At 45.6% G+C, this 21209-nt stretch overlaps 1 protein-coding gene and 2 long non-coding RNA genes across 3 annotated transcripts in view; 2 read left to right on the plus strand and 1 right to left on the minus strand.

Annotated features, from left to right (window-relative positions):
* The first annotated feature begins 306 nt into the window (after window positions 1–306).
* LOC124263943 (ankyrin repeat domain-containing protein 29-like) overlaps window positions 307–21209 on the plus strand; it is a 37557-nt gene continuing 16654 nt past the window's right edge. The window contains exons 1-5 of the mRNA XM_046698669.1: window positions 307–396; window positions 718–816; window positions 3106–3204; window positions 6192–6389; window positions 8895–8993. Coding sequence (XP_046554625.1) covers window positions 307–396; window positions 718–816; window positions 3106–3204; window positions 6192–6389; window positions 8895–8993 — 585 coding nt within the window. The remainder of the gene's footprint in view (window positions 397–717; window positions 817–3105; window positions 3205–6191; window positions 6390–8894; window positions 8994–21209) is intronic.
* Window positions 2058–2613, minus strand: LOC124263914. The gene is made up of 3 exons (XR_006894983.1): window positions 2285–2613; window positions 2174–2240; window positions 2058–2134 (listed from the first exon to the last, which is right to left on the minus strand). It is a non-coding gene; the product is annotated as an uncharacterized LOC124263914 (long non-coding RNA).
* Window positions 19049–21137, plus strand: LOC124263915. The gene is made up of 3 exons (XR_006894984.1): window positions 19049–19436; window positions 19566–19567; window positions 20930–21137. It is a non-coding gene; the product is annotated as an uncharacterized LOC124263915 (long non-coding RNA).

A 21209-nucleotide genomic window follows, 5' to 3' on the forward strand; every position in this document is an offset into this window, starting at 1 on the left:
CAGTACAGTAACATTGGCAGTACAGTTACATTGGCAGTACAGTAACATTGGCAGTACAGTAACATTGGCAGTCTAGTTACATTGGCAGTACAGTTACATTGGTAGTACAGTAACATTGGCAGTACAGTTACATTGGCAGTACAGTAACATTGGCAGTACAGTTACATTGGCAGTGCAGTTACATTGGCAGTACAGTTACATTGGCAGTACAGTAACATTGGCAGCAGTACAGTAACATTGGCAGTACAGTTACATTGGTAGTACAGTAACATTGGCAGTCTAGTTACATTCGCAGTATTAAATATAATGGCAGAGCTACTCTTAAATAAAGTCAGTGATAATGTTATTCAGCTGGCAGCAACGGTGGTCACTCGCGCCTCCAACAAAGCTGAACAAGTTTGAAAGTATAAACTTTACATGTCTGCTGGTCTTGAGATAGTAGAGGCATGCCTTTTTCCCCCTTGTGTAGTTTTAAAAATCTGCCTGACATTTCTTACCTGTGCAGGATTAGACTGGATGTTGTAGAAGATTCCAGACTATCCTTGACCCCAAAGTCATCTATAAAGAGTAACTGCACACCATTGCACGGTACAGCCCTCCACTGCATCTCAACAGAAACAATTACTGCATTGTTTGACAGTGTGTAATATTTTTCAGTGCTCTATAAAATGAATATGTATGATGATGATGAATAATGCATTATTGATGGTGTTTCAGGAGGGGACAACTCCACTAATACTAGCTGCAGCCAACAACCACCTGGAGTGTGTGAGGGAGCTGCTCCGACAGGGCGCTGACTCAGCAGCCAGGAGACTGGTGAGAAAGATGCACCGACCTGCTGAACATGAATACAGGGACACTGATCTAGAGCTGTTCCAAGGGATTGGTTGTTGCTTTTAATATTGTTTGTTTTCCTGTGGAAACCTAGATGATATCTCAGAATACTTGACTATTTCACGACCTCTGTGGTGGAACCTGTAAGTGCATAGTATGAGGGGATATGCTCACACTGATCAACATTGAAAAACAGTTTGGTCTTGGAATTAATTGAGAAGTGCAAGCATCTTTGCGACCCCTTAATAATTCAGGCATTTTACAAACTACCTGGAAATTATGTGCATAAAGATTATTGTGATAGCAGTTTAAAACATTGTGGAGTTAGATTTCATATTCAAGTGACCTTAAAGTGTGAGTATTAGAAGAAAAAGAAAGTGAATGTACCGGGTACCTCTAACTTTCTTTGGCTTATAGTCTTAGCTTAATTAATCTATTACTTTGGGGATTTTTGCACTTTGGAGCTCTGTAAAAAAATTAAGTTGATCTGTTATGTGAATGTATATAATAATAATCGTAAAAGTTCTTGCTCCTTAGCTGTTGTTTGGTCCACGATGCATGTTACTAATCGCAACCCATTTCTCAGTCATAAAAATGTCATAGTAACTGCTGAACTGCAGTTGTTAAAGGTTTTGAACAAACAAACTTTTAAGCAGCTTGGAGAACCTATACAGTTTCGCATGATCTCAGCATGAGGCAGCCCAATCTTATGATTTTGAAACTCACAAGGTTTGCCATTTGCACTAAAGTTCCTTGGAATGCCCTGCCTCTCTACATTAAAAGCCATTAATTTCTGTTTTGACTCTAATCACACACAAAAAAATTATCAGCAAGTGTCCTCCTCACCAGCATATTTAATACTTGTGAGTAAAACCCTCAGCAGGCGAGAAGAGAAGAGCTCATGCAAACATAATTCCAAATGCAACAGTTGCAAAACATTATCAAATAGTTTGTACAGCTTGTTAAGGTTTACGATGAAATCTGCTGACTCTTCTTCAAGTAATAGGTTGTCAGCCAAGAAATTTTTATTACTATCTTTTAGGGTTGAGATATGTTGAACCTGGTACTCAGGTACCTATTTAAGAGTTTTTAAGAGTTGATGTAGTCAGGACAGATATGGATGTTGGCATAGCTCTTTGGACCATAAGCAGAAGATACTGGAGGACCTGTAATCAGGACAGATATGGATGTTGGCACAGCTCTTTGGACCATAACCAGAAGATGCTGTAGGACCTGTAATCAGGACAGATATGGATGTTGGCACAGCTCTTTGGACCATAACCAGAAGATACTGGAGGACCTGTAATCAGGACAGATATGGATGTTGGCACTGGAGGACCTGTAATCAGGACAGATATGGATGTTGGCACAGCTCTTTGGACCATAACCAGAAGATACTGGAGGACCTGTAATCAGGACAGATATGGATGAGCACAGTTGGACCACAGACCTGTAATCAGGACAGATATGGATGTTGGCACAGCTCTTTGGACCATAACCAGAAGATACTGGAGCACCTGTAATCAGGACAGATATGGATGTTGGCACAGCTCTTTGGACCATAACCAGAAGATACTGGAGGACCTGTAATCAGGACAGATATGGATGTTGGCACAGCTCTTTGGACCATAACCAGAAGATACTGGAGGACCTGTAATCAGGACAGATATGGATGTTGGCACAGCTCTTTGGACCATAACCAGAAGATACTGGAGGACCTGTAATCAGGACAGATATGGATGTTGGCACAGCTCTTTGGACCATAACCAGAAGATACTGGAGGACCCAGCTCTTTGCACAATTATCCTGAAGATGCTATAGGACCTGTTGTCTGCATACATGGATGTTGGCATAGCTCTTTGGACCATATCCTGAAGATGCTGTATTACCTGTAGTGAGAGCACATATGGATGTCTATTACATCAGAAATAATCCATCACCAAGTGGTGTATTCCTGGCCTTGTTTTTGTATAGCTGATCCGTTTTGATACTGCCCATTTGATCAGTGACTCTGTCATGTAATGGAGGTAATGTATTCAAAGGAATTAATCACAGTAACAACTGTTTGATTTCACAAAAGCACAGAAACATAAATAATGAGATTAAAGTCTAAGCTGAACATTGGAATGACCAATATTTTTGACTACTTAGAATATGAGTGAAGGAAAGCACTGCCACATAATTTTCATGTCCTCTCTCATATCTGCTGCACTGTGATACTCAGATGGCAGTTTGCTGGGACTTGTCCCTGAACCTCTGTCTCTGTTCCAGACTGGGACTTGTGCTCTGTTCTTTGCAAGCCAGGGAGGCTTTGTGGACATTGTGAGGCTCCTGCTGGAGCAGGGTGCGCAGGTCGACCTTCCTAGCTATGTGAGTGAAAGTTTGTGCCTTTGATAGTCACCATCTGCATCCCCATCTGCAACCCCATAGCCTTCACCATCTGCATCCCCTTCTGCTTCCCCATCTCAATTCCCCATCTGCATCCCCTTCTGTTTCCCCATCTACATCTTCATCCGTATTCCCATCCATATCCCCATCTACATCCCCATTTGTTTCCTCATATACATCCCGATTTCTTTCATCTACATCCCCATGCCCACCTTCATCCCCATCTGCATCCCCACCTACATCCCCATCTACATCCCCATCTACATCCTCAATTACATCCCCATCTACATCCCCATCTGCACCCCCACCTACATCCCCATCTGCATCCCCATCTGCATCCCGATTTCTTTCATCTATATCCCCATCCCATCCCCATCTACATCCCTATCTATCTACATCCCCATCTGCATCCCCACCTACATCCCCATCTTTCATCCCTACCTACATCCCCATCTACATCCCCATCTGCATCCCTATCCCATCCCTGACTACATCCCCATCTGCATCCCCACCTGCATCCCCATCTGCATCACCATGCCCACCTACATCCCCATCTGTATCCTGCATCCCCACCTACATCCCCATCTGCATCCCCATCTGCATCCATCCCCATCCCACATCTACATCCCCATCTGCATCCCCATCTGCATCCCATCTACATCCCCATCTACATCCCCATCTACATCCCCATCTACATCCCCATCTGCATCCCCATCTGCATCCCCATCAACCCTACATCCTTCTACCATCTGCATCCCCTACCTGCATCCCCATCTACATCCCCATCTACATCCCCTTCTGTTTCCATCTACATCCCATCTGTTTCACTATCCCCATCCTGTATTCCCATACATCCCCATCTACATCCCCATTTGTTTCCTCATATACATCCCCATTTCTTTTCATCTACATCCCCATGCCTATCTACATCCCCATCTGCATCCCCACCTACATCCCCTATCTACATCCCTATCTACATCCCCATCTACATCCCCATCTACACCCCTTCATGCAATCCCCATCTGCATCCCTATCTGTATCCCATATTTTCATCTACATCCCCATGCATCATCTACATGCCCATCTGCATCTTCATCCTACATCCCCATCCCACATCCCCTACACATCCCCATCCCTCACCCTACATCCTATCTACATCCCCATCTACTCCCCACCTACATCCCATCTGCATCTCCATCTGCATCACCATGCCCACCTACATCACCTCCCCATCTACATCCCCATGCATACATCCCCATCCATCCCCATCTACATCCCCATCTGCATCCCCATCTGCATTCCCACCTACATCCCCATCTACATCACCATCTGCATCCCCATCTACATCCCCACCTACATCCCCATCTGCATCACCATCTGCATCACCATGCCCACCTACATCCCCACCTACATCCCCATCTGCATCCCCATCTGCATCACCATGCCCACCTACATCCCCACCTACATCCCCATCTGCATCCCCATCTCTACCTATCCATCTACATCCCCATCTGCATCCCCATCTACATCCCCATCTACATCCCCATCTGCATCCCCATCTACATCACCACCTACGTCCCCATCTACATCCCCATTTGTGTTTTTTTCAAGACACCGTATTCCAGTTAGTATTCTGTGTGGTGTGGTAGCCAAGTTCTTAAAACATTCACTTATCACGCTATCACTATCTGCATCCCCATCTACATCTCCATCTACATCCCCATCTGCATCTCCATCTGTATCCCCATCTGTATCCCCATGCCCATCTACATCGCCATCTGCAACCCCATCTACATCCCCATGCCCATCTACATCCCCATCTGCATCCCCACCTACAACCCATCTACATCCCCATGCCCATCTACATCCCCACCTACAACCCATCAACATCCCCATGCCCATCTGCATCCCCATCTGCATCCCCACCTGCATCACCATCTACATCGCGATTTCTCTCCCCAATTACATACCCATCTGCATCCCCACCTACATCCCAATCTACATCCCCATCTACATCCCCACCTACATCCCCATCTGCATCCCCATCTGCATCACCATGCCCACCTACATCCCCATCTACATCACCACCTACGTCCCCATCTACATCCCCATCTGTGTTTTTTTTCAAGACACCGTATTCCAGTTAGTATTCTGTGTGGTGTGGTAGCCAAGTTCTTAAAACATTCACTTATCATGCCATCACTATCTGCATCCCCATCTACATCTCCATCTACATCCCCATCTGCATCCCCATCTACATCTCCATCTACATCCCCATCTGCATCTCCCATCTGTATCCCCATGCCCATCTACATCGCCATCTGCAACCCCATCTACATCCCATGCCCATCTACATCCCCATCTGCATCCCCACCTACAACCCATCTACATCCCCATGCCCATCTACATCCCCATCTGCATCCCCACCTACAACCCATCAACATCCCCATGCCCATCTTCATCCCCATCTGCATCCCCACCTGCATCACCATCTACATCGCGATTTCTTTCCCCAATTACATACCCATCTGCATCCCTACCTACATCCCAATCTACATCCCCATCTACATCCCCACCTACATCCCCATCTGCATCCCCATCTGCATCACCATGCCCACCTACATCCCCATCTACATCACCACCTACGTCCCCATCTACATCCCCATCTGTGTTTTTTTTCAAGACACCGTATTCCAGTTAGTATTCTGTGTGGTGTGGTAGCCAAGTTCTTAAAACATTCACTTATCACGCCAAAGGCCCATGTTCGAATCCCCACTTGGGTACAATGTGTCAAGCCAATTTCTTGTGTCCCCCGCTGTGATATCGCTGGACTATTGCAAAAAGTGGCGTAAAGCTAAACTCACTCCTGCACTCCCGTTAGTATTCCCTGTTGCTCATGTCTGCATGGCATATTGGTTATATTGCTGTCCATGGTTATGTTATTGATGCGTAACATTATTTACGGGCAGGATGGAGGGACTCCTCTGTTTGTGGCCTGCCAGTGCAATCACCTTGATGTGGTGGAAGAGCTCCTGGCACATGGTGCTGATATCCATGCACAGATGATAGATGGTGCGACTCCCCTCTTCATCACAGCACAGAATGGTCATGTCAAGTTGCTCAAGTATCTACTAGAGAAGGGAGCAGATATCAACATGAAGAGGAAGGTAAGATGCGTGTGTAGAGAGATAGGTAGGACATTACTATAACGGGCTGGCAGATAGCTAGGACATTATTATAACTTGGGCTGGGAGATAGAGAGGACATTATAATAACTTGGGCTGGCAGATAGCTAGGACACTAATAATGGGCTGGGAGATAGGTAGGACGGCTGGGAAATAGGTAGGACATTATAATAACTTGGGCTGGTAGATAGGTAGGACATTATAATAACTTGGGCTGGGAGATAGGTAGGACATTATAATAACTTGGGCTGGGAGATAGGTAGGACATTATAATAACTTGGGCTGGGAGATAGGCTAGGACATTATAATAACTTGGGCTGGGAGATAGGTAGGACATTATAATAACTTGGGCTGGGAGATAGGTAGGACATTATAATAACTTGGGCTGGGAGATAGCTAGGTAGGACATTATTATAACTTGGGCTGGGAGATAGGTAGGACATTATAATAACTTGGGCTGGGAGATAGGTAGGACATTATAATAACTTGGGCTGGGAGATAGGTAGGACATTATAATAACTTGGGTGGGAGATTAGGACATTATATAACTTGGGCTGGGAGATAGGTAGGACATTATAATAACTTGGGCTGGGAGATAGGTAGGACATAATAACTTGGGCTGGGAAGATAGGTAGGACATTATAATAACTGGGCTAGGACATTATAATAACTTGGGTGAGATAGGTAGATAGGTAGGACATTATAATAACTTGGGCTGGTAGAAAGCTAGGACATTATTATAACTTTGGCTGGGAGATAGGTAGGACATTATAATAACTTGGGCTGGGAGATAGGTAGGACATTATAATAACTTGGGCAGGTAGATAGGTAGGACATTATTATAACTTGGGCTGGGAGATAGCTAGGACATTATTATAACTTGGGCTGGGAGATAGCTAACACATTATCATAACTTGGGCTGGTAGATAGGTAGGACATTATAATAACTTGGGCAGGTAGATGGTGGTAGATAGCTAGGACATTATAATAACTTGGGCTGGGAGATAGGTAGGACATTATAATAACCTGGGCTGTGAGAAAGCTAGGACATTATAATAACTTGGGCTGGTAGATAGCTAGGACATTATTATAACTTGGGCTTGTACATGGGTAGGTCGTTATAATAACTTGGGTTGGGAGATGGGTAGGACATTATAATAACTTGGGCTGGGAGATAGCAAGGACATTATAAAAACTTGGGCTGTGAGATAGCTGGACTTTTGAGCTCAAACTCTGGGATAGCCGGAAATAGCTATGCCTTGAAATATTTGGACCTGTTTGATAGTTTGGGTTGTGGGATAGCTCAAACTGGGTTATAGCTAGGACGGTGAGAGCCAGTACTGTGGGTAGCTTGTACAGTGAGATAGCTAGGACGGTGAGAGCCAGTACTGTGGGTAGCTTGTACAGTGAGATAGCTAGGACGGTGAGAGTCAGTACTATGGGTAGTTTGTACAGTGAGATAGCTAGGACGGTGAGAGCCAGTACTGTGGGTAGCTTGTACAGTGAGATAGCTAGGACGGTGAGAGTCAGTACTATGGGTAGCTTGTACAGTGAGATAGCTAGGACGGTGAGAGTCAGTACTATCGGTAGCTTGTACAGTGAGATAGCTAGGACGGTGAGAGTCAGTACTGTGGGTAGCTTGTACAGTGAGATAGCTAGGACAGTGAGAGTCAGTACTATGGGTAGCTTGTACAGTGAGATAGTAAGGTATGTTTGATAGATATTTTTGTGAGATAGCTTGGCTCTTTGGATAGCTTGGACTGTTGGTAAGCAAGGACAGTGAGATAGTTAGGACAGTGAGACAGTTAGCACCGTGAGATAGTTAGGACCGTGAGATAGTTAGGACTGTGAGATAGTTAGGACTGTGAGATAGTTAGGACTGTGAGATAGTTAGGACTGTGAGACAGTTAGGACTGTGAGATAGTTAGGACAGTGAGACAGTTAGGACTGTGAGATAGTTAGGATTATGAGATAGTTAGGACAGTGAGACAGTTAGGACAGTGAGACAGTTAGGACTGTGAGACAGTTAGGACAGTGAGACAGTTAGGACAGTGAGACAGTTAGGACAGTGAGACAGTTAGGACTGTGAGACAGTTAGGACTGTGAGACATTTAGGACTGTGAGATAGTTAGGACTGTGAGATAGTTAGGACAGTGAGACAGTTAGGACTGTGAGACATTTAGGACAATCTGATAGTTAGGATTGTGAGATAGTTAGGACAGTGAGACAGTTAGGACCGTGAGATAGTCAGGACAGTGAGACAGTTAGGACTGTGAGACAGTTAGGACTGTGAGATAGTTAGGACAGTGAGATAGTTAGGACAGTGAGACAGTTAGGACTGTGAGACAGTTACATATGTTCGATAGTCAGGACAGTGAGACAGTTAGGACAGTGAGATAGTTGTGATAAACCAACTCCACCTTACTTTTGGTGATCCTTTTCATGCTTTTCTATATCATATCTACATACTTCCAAACTCAATTCAAGGATCATGCCACCCCATTGTGGATAGCTGCACAGATGGGACATGCCCCAGTTGTCAAGGTGATGCTGGAGTCAGGAGCAGAAGTGGATGCCACCAGAGAAGTATGTGGGAAATGGGATGAAATGGGTGGCGAGTTCAATCAAGATGATGACAAACTTGGCATACTGCACTAGCAAGATAATCCTTACCTGTACATCCTGTCTGAGTGTTTACCCTGACCCCCACATCCTGTCTGAGTGTTTACCCTGACCCCGCATCCTGTCTGAGTGTTTATCCTGACACCCGCATCCTGTCTGAGTGTTTATCCTGACCCCCACATCCTGTCTGAGTGTTTATCCTGAGCCCACATCCTGTCTGAGTGTTTACCCTGACCCCCACATCCTGTCTGAGTGTTGATACTGACCCCCACTTCCTGTCTGAGTGTTTATCCTGACCCCCACATCCTGTCTGAGTGTTTACCCTGACCCCAACATCCTGTCTGAGTGTTTACCCTGACCCCTGCATCCTGTCTGAATGTTTACCCTGACCCCAACATCCTGTCTGAATGTTTACCCTGACCCCACATCCTGTCTGAGTGTTTACCCTGACCCCACATCCTGCCTGAGTGTTTACCCTGACCCCCACATCCTGTCTGAGTGTTTACCCTGACCCCCACATCCTGTCTGAGTGTTTACCCTGACCCCCACATCCTGTCTGAGTGTTTACCCTGACCCCAAGATGATTATGATAACAAACTTGGCATACTGCACTAGCAAGATAATCCTTACCTGTACATCCTGTCTGAGTGTTTATCCCATCACCCGCATCCTATCTGAGTGTTTACCCTGACCCCCACATCCTATCTGAATGTTTACCCTGACCCCTGCATCCTGTCTGAATGTTTACTCTGACCCCTGCATCAGTAGGGTGTCACTGCTGGTTGGAGGAGCTCAGCATCAGTAGGGTGTCTCTGCTGGTTGGAGGAACTCAGAATCAGTAAGGTGTCATTGATTGTTGGAGGAACTCAGCATCAGTAGGGTGTCTCTGCTGGTTGGAGGAACTCAGCATCAGTAGGGTGTCACTGCTGGTTGGAGGAGCTCAGCATCAGTAGGGTGTCTCTGCTGGTTGGAGGAACTCAGCATCAGTAGGGTGTCTCTGCTGGTTGGAGGAGCTCAGCATCAGTAGGGTGTCACTGCTGGTTGGAGGAGCTCAGCATCAGTAGGGTGTCTCTGCTGGATGGAGGAACTCAGCATCAGTAGGGTGTCATTGATGGTTGGAGGAACTCAGCATCAGTAGGGTGTCATTGCTGGTTGGAGGAGCTCAGCATCAGTAGGGTGTCTCTGCTGGTTGGAGGAGCTCAGCATCAGTAGGGTGTCTCTGCTGGTTGGAGGAGCTCAGCATCAGTAGGGTGTCACTGCTGGTTGGAGGAGCTCAGCATCAGTTGGGTGTCACTGCTGGTTGGAGGAGCTCAGCATCAGTAGGTCATCATTGATGGTTGGAGGAGCTCAGCATCAGTAGGGTGTCTCTGCTGGTTGGAGGAACTCAGCATCAGTAGGTCATCATTGATGGTTGGAGGAGCTCAGCATCAGTTGGGTGTCACTGCTGGTTGGAGGAGCTCAGCATCAGTTGGGTGTCACTGCTGGTTGGAGGAACTCAGCATCAGTAGGGTGTCACTGCTGGTTGGTGGAACTCAGCATCAGTAGGGTGTCTCTGCTGGTTGGAGGAACTCAGCATCAGTAGGGTGTCTCTGCTGGTTGGAGGAACTCAGCATCAGTAGGGTGTCTCTGCTGGTTGGAGGAACTCAGCATCAGTTGGGTGTCTCTGCTGGTTGGAGGAGCTCAACATCAGTAGGGTGTCACTGCTGGTTGGAGGAGCTCAGCATCAGTAGGGTGTCATTGATGGTTGGAGGAGCTCAGCATCAGTAGGGTGTCATTGATGGTTGGAGGAACTCAGCATCAGTAGGGTGTCTCTGCTGGTTGGAGGAGCTCAGCATCAGTAGGGTGTCACTGCTGGTTGGAGGAGCTCAGCATCAGTAGGGTGTCTCTGCTGGTTGGAGGAACTCAGCATCAGTAGGGTGTCACTGCTGGTTGGAGGAACTCAGCATCAGTAGGGTGTCTGCTGGTTGGAGGAACTCAGCATCAGTAGGGTGTCTCTGCTGGTTGGAGGAACTCAGCATCAGTTGGGTGTCATTGATGGTTGGAGGAGCTCAGCATCAGTTGGGTGTCACTGCTGGTTGGAGGAACTCAGCATCAGTAGGGTGTCTCTGCTGGTTGGAGGAGCTCAGCATCAGTAGGGTGTCTCTGCTGGTTGGAGGAACTCAGCATCAGTAGGGTGTCTCTGCTGGTTGGAGGAACTCAGCATCAGTAGGGTGTCATTGATGGTTGGAGGAACTCAGCATCAGTAGGGTGTCTCTGCTGGTTGGAGGAGCTCAGCATCAGTAGGGTGTCTCTGCTGGTTGGAGGAACTCAGCATCAGTAGGGTGTCTCTGCTGGTTGGAGGAACTCAGCATCAGTAGGGTGTCATTGACGGTTGGAGGAACTCAGCATCAGTAGGGTGTCTCTGCTGGTTGGAGGAACTCAGCATCAGTAGGGTGTCATTGATGGTTGGAGGAGCTCAGCATCAGTTGGGTGTCACTGCTGGTTGGAGGAGCTCAGCATCAGTAGGGTGTCATTGATGGTTGGAGGAACTCAGCATCAGTAGAGTGTCTCTGCTGGTTGGAGGAACTCAGCATCAGTTGGGTGTCATTGATGGTTGGAGGAGCTCAGCATCAGTTGGGTGTCACTGCTGGTTGGAGGAACTCAGCATCAGTAGGGTGTCACTGCTGGTTGGAGGAGCTCAGCATCAGTAGGGTGTCTCTGCTGGTTGGAGGAACTCAGCATCAGTTGGGTGTCACTGCTGGTTGGAGGAGCTCAGCATCAGTAGGGTGTCTCTGCTGGTTGGAGGAACTCAGCATCAGTTGGATGTCACTGCTGGTTGGAGGAACTCAGCATCAGTAGGGTGTCACTGCTGGTTGGTGGAACTCAGCATCAGTAGGGTGTCACTGCTGGTTGGAGGAACTCAGCATCAGTTGGGTGTCACTGCTGGTTGGAGGAGCTCAGCATCAGTTGGGTGTCACTGCTGGTTGGAGGAACTCAGCATCAGTTGGGTGTCACTGCTGGTTGGTGGAACTCAGCATCAGTTGGGTGTCTCTGCTGGTTGGTGGAACTCAGCATCAGTTGGGTGTCACTGCTGGTTGGAGGAGCTCAGCATCAGTAGGGTGTCTCTGCTGGTTGGAGGAGCTCAGCATCAGTAGGGTGTCTCTGCTGGTTGGAGGAACTCAGCATCAGTAGGGTGTCTCTGCTGGTTGGAGGAGCTCAGCATCAGTAGGGTGTCTCTGCTGGTTGGAGGAGCTCAGCATCAGTTGGGTGTCACTGCTGGTTGGAGGAGCTCAGCATCAGTTGGGTGTCACTGCTGGTTGGAGGAGCTCAGCATCAGTAGGTCATCATTGATGGTTGGAGGAGCTCAGCATCAGTAGGGTGTCTCTGCTGGTTGGAGGAGCTCAGCATCAGTAGGTCATCATTGATGGTTGGAGGAGCTCAGCATCAGTTGGGTGTCACTGCTGGTTGGAGGAGCTCAGCATCAGTTGGGTGTCACTGCTGGTTGGAGGAACTCAGCATCAGTAGGGTGTCACTGCTGGTTGGTGGAACTCAGCATCAGTAGGGTGTCTCTGCTGGTTGGAGGAACTCAGCATCAGTAAGGTGTCATTGATTGTTGGAGGAGCTCTGCCTCAGTAGCTTGTCATTGATGGTGGAGGATCACACTCATTAATTTGATTTAAACATATTTATTCAAGAGAATGACTTGGGTACAAGTTATGCCAATTTAGTGAAACCCTGTCCTATTTACAGTGCTTACATGGAAAAGTGAAACAAACTATATGTACAGGGATAGAAAGATATATACAAAAGGATATATACAATACAATTAATACATGAATTATTTATTTAGATCATAAACATTATATCCAATAACTGAACCTTTTGAGTTTGCTATATATTTTTGAACTTCTTTAAAAATTTGAATATTGTCACTGTACAGAAGATCTGCACTGCCATTTAATAGTACGATTAGGTTTGTTGGTGCTCTAATGTTACAAATTCTGCTAATATTTTGAAACACTTCCTGTCTGATATTAGAACACAAAGAACATTCCATAAAATAATGCTGAGAATTTTCACAGGTGAATTTACAATGACATTCGGGGTTCTCTATAAGACCAATCCTATATAGATCACCACTTCATCTACTATTTGAATATCTTAGCTGGGTACGAATTACATTGAGTTTTCTATTACCAAATGAGAAATATCCTGGTGCTTTTGACTTACGCGAGTTTATATGCGTTCTAAAACTTTTGAGGGAAACTGATTCTCTAACATATAAAGGGAGATTATTCCAAAGTTGTGAAGATGATGGGAAAAATGATTGACTGTAGAGATTTGTGCAGGAATAAGACAGGGAAAGATCATGAATGTTTCTAAGATTATAATTTGTCCTAGATTTGTCCTAAATCACAAAGGTAGGATGGAACATTTTTGTTGTAGATATTATAGAATAAAGACAGTTTACGACATCTTATTCTTTCTTTTAACAATTGCCAACCTGTTTCATACATTAGAGTATCTCTAGTAGCATATTTTGGTAAACCAGTAACTATCCTGGGGGCCTCAAACTGAACTTTTTCAATTTATCGGTTAAATCTGCCGAACAACCATCCCACAATTCACAAGCATATTCAAGATGTGGTCTTATAAATACAATAAAAATCTTATTTAGAGTGTCTCTGTTTAACATGAACTTAAATTTTCTCATTGATGAAACCATCAAGGACGTTGTTCTTACAATGTTATCAATGTGGGTGTTCCATTTACAATCAGAAGAAAATGTTACTCCTAGATGTTTGAGATTTTTCCAAACATACACACTGATTTTCAAATTCTAAATTTAGAATTGAAGTACTATTCTTAAGACTGAAAAGTATAGCTTCTGTTTTGTTGGGATTGTATGTCACAAGCCAATGTTTTGCCCAGCACGATAAATATTGTAGCGTCTAGATGCTATCGCGGTTCTTTGGAACCTGGCGTGGGACACGCTACTATGGACGACAGACGACAAGCGCGTTGTGTTAGGTTGCCATCTTTATTTCGTCTGCTGTACACCACGTGACATTAGTCGCGCGTAGCTGTAAGGCGTGACTAGTCGAGCAGGCAGTACTACACGATAACACTACACTGCCCCCCTTTTTAATAAGAATGGACAATCATGACTTTGTTTAATTAACGTGACTACAAATTCAGTTTTTCAGGTTTCTTGATCTGCCGGCCTTTCCTGCTGAAGAGTACTACTGGAGAAGCCGCCAGTAGAGACCGGTCTATATTGGTCTCATTGTCCTGAAGTTGTAGATGTCAGCATCTGGTTCACCTGCTGCCTTATTAGAGTAGTCTGTCTCACTGTGTTCCAGTGACGCCAGTGAGTCTATGACTCCCTCCTCTGTGTGATATTCGGGGGTATCGGTTACACCGTGCCGCTGTGACGCCAGTGAATCCAAGACCCTTTCTTGGCTGGAATCCTGGGAAATGTCAGCTGCACTGTGTCGCTGTGACGCCAGTGGTTCTGGTGATTGGCTCCTCGTCCTGTCATGGGGAGTGTCAGCTTCACTGTGCCGCTGTGGCTCCAGTGATTCTGCCACTAAACCGTTGCTGATGTTGGCCCGGATTCTGGATACCCAATAAGGAATGTTGTTACTCTGGTACTGTTTCAACCTGTTGAAATGCATTATGTTCCGATTCTTCTGGTCCTTCACCTCATATAGTACTGGTCCTAACACCGCTGTAATCACATATGGACCCTTCCAAAGTGCCTGCAGTTTGGGAGATTTGCCTTTGGTCTTTGTTGAGTCTTTAACCAAAACAAGGTCTCCCAAGACAAATGCTCTATCTATGCTTCTTAAATCATGAATTTGCTTCTGCTTCCTCTGGTTTTCCTTAAGCTTTTTCCTGACAAGGTCATGATCGTTTTCCATTACCTCCTGCAGATGCTGAAGGTATGGCAAAGGCTTGTCTTTGTTTTTCTCCGGAGCACTCCTGTGGACCAAGGCTTCAGGCCCATACACTTCCCTCCCGAACATGAGCATATTGGGTGTGAGCCCAGTTGCTGTGTGAGGTGTGCTTCTGTAAGCTGATGTCAGAAATGGCAGATGCACGTCCCAGTCGCTTTGGTCCTGACTACAGTAGCACCGCAGCATTTGCAAAAGAGTCCGATTAAACCTTTCAACCAGTCCGTTTGAGGAAGGATGATATGGAGTTGTTCTTGTCTTAGCCACATCAAGCAAAATGCACACACGCTTGAACAAGTTGCTATCAAAGTTCTTTCCTTGATCTGTATGTACTTCAAATGGTTCTCCGTACCTAGTGACAAACTCTTTCACGAATGTCTTACAGACAATTTCAGCCTCTTGATTTGGAAGGGCAAATGCCTCGACCCACTTGGTAAATTGGTCCATGATGACCAAGATGTACTTGTTTCCTCTTGCAGATATTGGAAATGGTCCAAGAATATCAAGCTGTAAACGATCTAAAGGTGACCCGCTTTGGTACTCTTGTAAGGGAGCTTTGATTGTTTGATTTTCCCTTTTCATGACTTGACATGTGTTGCATCTCGCAACAAACGCCTCTACATCTGACGATAGACTATGCCAAAAGAACAGTTGTCGAACACGCTCCTTTGTTCTAGTCATACCTGGGTGGCCTGACAAAGGAGATTCATGACAAGACTTGAGCACCTCCTCCTTCATCTTTCTGGGAACTAAGAGCAACCACTTGGACTTTTCATGCGCGCTTTCCCATCGGTAGTAAAGAATGCCTTCTTTCCTTTCAATCTGGGATCTACATAGCCAGTAATGTTTAAGTGCTTGGCTCTCAAGTAGAAGATCCTCTTTCTTGGTTGGGGCTGCACTGTCCATCCATATGTGCACTGTGCCCAAGTCTGGGTCATTCCTCTGTGCCACTTCGAGTTCCTTGCAAGAATATCCACCTATCCATGAATTCTCGAATGGCTGTGTCTCAACAATTTTCTTGCTCACTCGTCTTGTTGCCAGCGGCACTACGTAGTCTACCTCAGTGTCAAACTGTTCCCAAGCTCCCGAGACTTTATCACAATGCTTACATCCTCCGCATGGAAGGGATTTCAAAGTTCCAGCTGAGTAGCACTCACATGTCAACATACTGGGGTTCCTTGATAAGGCATCAGCATTACCATGAGCTGTTCCCTCTCTGTGTTGCACCGTGAATGTGTATTGGCTAAGCTCCTCCAACCATCTTGCAAGCTGTCCCTGTGGTGACTTGAATCTGAACAACCATGTTAGGCTATTGTGGTCTGTCCTGACTGTAAATTTCCTCCCTAGCAGGTAATACTTGAAGTAGTTTGTGAAGTAGACGATGGCCAAAAGCTCTCTTCTGATGATACAGTATCTCTCCTGCTCTTTAGTCAGTTTCTTGCTACCATAAGCCAGTACTCTCTCAGTTTGATTTTGGTCTTGCTGTAGCACTGCGCCAATGCCATAGTTGGAAGCATCAGTGTCCAAGATAAGCTCACCCTCCTCCAGGGGAAAAGCTAAAACAGGAGCTGATATCAAGCTGGCTTGAAGCTCTCTGAGCACGCCATTTCCTGTTCAGTTAGCCATGCGAATGAGTGCAGCCCTTCTGTGTGAGATGATAGAGTGGCTTGGCCTTTTCTGTATAGTGTGGAATGAACCTTCTGTAATAATTCGTAAGCCCAAGGAACACTTGTACTTCTTTGCCGTTTCTGGGAATTTTCCATTCCGAGACAGTCTTGACAAGTTTTGGATTTGTCTCAGTGCCATCTGCGGAAACTAAGTGGCCAAGAAAAAGCACCTTTCTTTGAAAGAGGTGACACTTGCTTGGTTTCAGCTTTAAGTTGTAGTCACTGAATCGCTTAAAGACTTCATGGAGTCTGGACATGTGATCTTTGAAGGAATTTCCTGAAACAATAACGTCATCCTAGTAGATCAAAACTTGTTTCCACTGGAGTCCACTGAGGACAAGCTCCATGGCTCTTTGGAAGGTTCCTGGTGCACCACACAGACCAAACGGCATTCTCGTAAACTCAAACAACCCATACCTTGTGTTGAACGCTGTCTTAGGTTGGTCCTCCTCTGACATTTGAATCTGATGATAGCCCATCTGCAGATCAAGTGTTGAGAATAGGGTCACTCCTTTCGAGGGCATTCAGACATTCCTCAATATTGGGAATTGCAACTGCTGTGTTAGACGAAACTTCATTGATTTTTCGATAATCAATACACCAGCGCCATCCACCATCCTTCTTCCGTACAAGAACAATAGGGGTTGCCCATTCTGAAGTCGATGGAACTACGATTCCACAGTCCAGCAACTTCTTGAGATGCTGCACCTCTTCAGCTTGGAACCCAATTGGTGTCCTTCGTACTGGTTGTCGTATTGGTTTTGCTGAGCCTGTGGGTATGGTGTGCTCGACATCTTTAAAACAGCCTACATCCTCATCGCTCTTGGCAATCACATCCTGGAATTCAACCAAAAGATTACTAAGTTGGAGATGCTCACTTTGTTGCAGATGTTCAGATGCTCTCTCTATTAGGTCTGCTAGATGCAGTGGGACCTCCTTACCTGGCTGTTCTTTAACTTCACAGGTCCTCAGTGTTACATTCTGTCCATTATTTTGGTCCAGTAGACTCTCCTGGCTTGACTCTGCAATTTCAAAGTCTAATAACTTGCCAAGGTGTGTGCCTTTGTCAAGTACTGTTTCTTGAGTGTTTGGATTCAGGATTTTGATAGGGATATCCCCCTTCCAATTGACCAATGCTGCACCGGGAAAGACTCCTTTGTTAATTGACACTGGTTCAAACAACGCTGATCTTCTGTCTGAGATGCTTCCTGTAACCTGAGCAATCACCACTTTTTCTGACCTAGCTGGAATCGCTACCCTTTCATCTAGGCTAACTGTCGGAGGGGCTGATCCATCTTTGCATATTCCAGGGATTACTAGTCCATTTATAATGATGTCACCTTGTCTCGCGAGAATCATTGTGTCCGATTCCTCCAGAAAATCCATCCCCACTAAAATTGGATCCCTGATAGGCGCGACGAAAATACTGGCCAGTCCCATGATGAGTTTGGAATTGAAAGTGTCACTGTGACTCCTCCTACTGCCTCCATCTCAGCTCCATTTTCTGCATTGCAGAGGACAGCCTTTGTACTGCCTCCCGTGATTCCTATTGAGGTGGCCCCTGTATCAATTAAGGCATTAGCCTTGATTCCATTCACTGAAGCTCCAACAATGATGCTCTTTGATGTCTTATGCAATCGGCGAATCGTTACCCGTGCTATTTTCGGTTTGTCTTCCATTGCTAAATTCCTGCTTGTCAGGTGAGGACTATTAGAACGACTACGTCTCTTTTCTTTATGGCAATCCCTCATAAAATGTCCACTTTCTCGACAGTTATAACAACTACTGTCCTTCTTTGGCTGATCCTTTTTGATAAGATTTGGAATCTGCAGCAGCAGAGACTCTATTTTCTCAAGACGGCTTTCAATGCTCTTGTCTGAATGAGGAGTACCAAATGGCACATATTTAGGTCTGGTCTTCGGACTATAAGTGCGTTGTATTACAGTCTCGTCTTCACTGTCTTCATCTGTGGCAAATGCGACAAGACGGCTCACATGGGCCTGTAAGTGTTTATCACCATCCCTCCCAATCGTGGCCTTAAAATTGTGCTGTAGCCGAACAACTTCCTCTACAGCTGCTGACACTGTTTTTGGCATTCGGTTCATAGCCTCATATGCTATTTTAGAGTCCTTTCAGAAAGAACTCAGCTGCTAACTCCTCTAGCATTTGCAATTGAACACCAGGAAATGCATTTGCTGCCAATCTTCTCACCTCCTGCGCATATTCTTCGAGAGATTCTTTCCCTTGCCGGAATTCGGCCAACTGTTTGCGTAAGGTAGATGGTGGCTCAGAACGTCCAAATCTGTCAGAGAGATGTTGGGCAAGTGCATCATAGTCGTCTTGGACGACAACTGGCAATGTGCAGATGAACTTAACAGCATCTTTTCTCATACAGTCATGCAAACGCTCGAGTTTTTCGGCGTTGGACCATTGATATCTTCTAGCCATACGTTCAAACGGATAAAAGAAAACCTCCCAATCTTCTTGGCCGTCAAATGCCGCTAGCTTAGGACGCGGGACATCTTCAAATACAGACCGGTTATTGGCAGAACTCCTAAAGGATCCGCCTTGTCGAGCTGCCGGTGTTGAGCTTCCACCATGCGCAAGTGGTGCTTGTGGAACGCTCATTTGCTCTGCATCAGATGTTTGAAATTGTCTGTTCCGTTGGACAGATGACTGGAAAGAATTGATCACAGACAATTCAGGATTGAATACAGAATGCCTTGGTGTACTGCTCCTTTGTTGTGCTGCAGCATCTCCTTTTGAATATACGGAGTCTTCTCTGATCTTTTCCACCTCAGTGAGTCTTACTGCCACTGTCTCATGCATTTCCTGAAGACTACGCCTTACTTCCATTCGGTCTTCCTCCAGCCTTCTTTGGAGCCAGGCTTGCTGCACCTGCTGTTCCTGACGCCATCTTTGTCTTTCAGCAGCCGTGTCACGAAAAAGCTGTTTGAACTCCGTCACTAGGCTGTTGAGAGTGCCATCCTGGAAGGAATGGCTTGTGTTGCAAGCCTCGCTGGTTGTGGGATCTTCCTCACTTGCCATCCTGCAAGAATGCAGCAGCTAGGACCTCCTGTGGGTCCACAGCAATTTGGAACTGTGGGTCAAAACACTCGCCTACTGCATCCAACTCTAGACGATTAAGCCACTTCCTGGCTAGAACTTCACAAGGGTGGACCCCGTCGATAGTTAGCTTCCCAATGTTGTTCTGGGGACGACGTCCTCTCCGTGTTTTGAACACGTCAAGTTGAAACTGTAGCGAGTTCCTCCCAAGGGATGTATTGAGGTTGACAATGTGACGATTAATCAGTTTGGTTTGTCTTGCCACTTCTGTATCTGAGCGTATCCAGCTTGGCTGTCTCTGATTGGCCTTCACTTCGTTCCAAACCGATACAGATACTGGGGGAAGTCCAATGAACTTGATTCTGCAGTTTAGCTTCAATGCAATGTCCCTAGCTCTTAACAACTCACTATGCACTGAGTTTACAGTAGAGTTATTCCAACAGGTCACATTAATTATCTTTGAACTCTTGCACTTTTGGGTTACGTGACAAGTGCCAATCCATACATACACAATAGCTGTTTTCTGTTTCTGTTCAACTAATGTTTCGGCATTTGCTCCACTTATGCATAGAAATTCCAGAGGAAGCTTAGATGAAGATTTAAGTAGCCGTTTTAAGTAGAAGCCTTTACTGTCACTTAAAAGCACTGCAAATCTGCTTGGTTCAGACACCGGTATCACTTTCTCTCTGGATTTTGAGTTCACAAAGTGAAATAAATCATGGACACTCATTTAGCATGTAATGTTGATAAATAGTATTGAAAAGTACACCAATCATATTCAAATACAACAATGAACACAATTTGCGAAGTAACTCTGAGAAAATGTATGATCAATGCAAGAAATTCACATTAAAACCACGAATTTATGTCCGGGAACATGAACATATCGTCCAAACAGAGCACAGTTCTTAGATAACCGGAAACAGGGACGGATCGCCAAAACACAGCAGAGAAATTTCTGACAACCTGTCAGTTCAAATGTCGATTCAATGAAAATCCTAATAAATGGTCAATGAAAAGCAATTTGTACTCAAAGATAAGTACAAGGTTAATCGTAAACAAGTATTTTACGCTCCTGACAATATCTTCTTGTGCAGTTACGGGATTAAGAACGATCTCACCGGAGTCCGACGAAGCCGCTGAAGGGACAGGACCGCTCCAGAATCGTCATACAGAGGATAGGTCAGACCGTCTAGTCAAACCCCTTACAAAAAGCACTTGCGAAGACTAGTCACTTCTGACACCAGTGTAGCGTCTAGATGCTATCGCGGTTCTTTGGAACCTGGCGTGGGACACGCTACTATGGACGACAGACGACAAGCGCGTTGTGTTAGGTTGCCATCTTTATTTCGTCTGCTGTACACCACGTGACATTAGTTGCGCGTAGCTGTAAGGCGTGACTAGTCGAGCAGGCAGTACTACACGATAACACTACAATATTGTTGGTTCCTATTGAGTGTCTCTTGCATAAGCCTGTGATTGATAGATGAAAATCCCATTCATGTATCATC

The sequence above is a fragment of the Haliotis rubra genome, unplaced genomic scaffold, assembly GCF_003918875.1.
Source record: "Haliotis rubra isolate DU_JTF1 unplaced genomic scaffold, ASM391887v1 Scf90, whole genome shotgun sequence".
NCBI classification, from domain to species: domain Eukaryota; kingdom Metazoa; phylum Mollusca; class Gastropoda; order Lepetellida; family Haliotidae; genus Haliotis; species Haliotis rubra.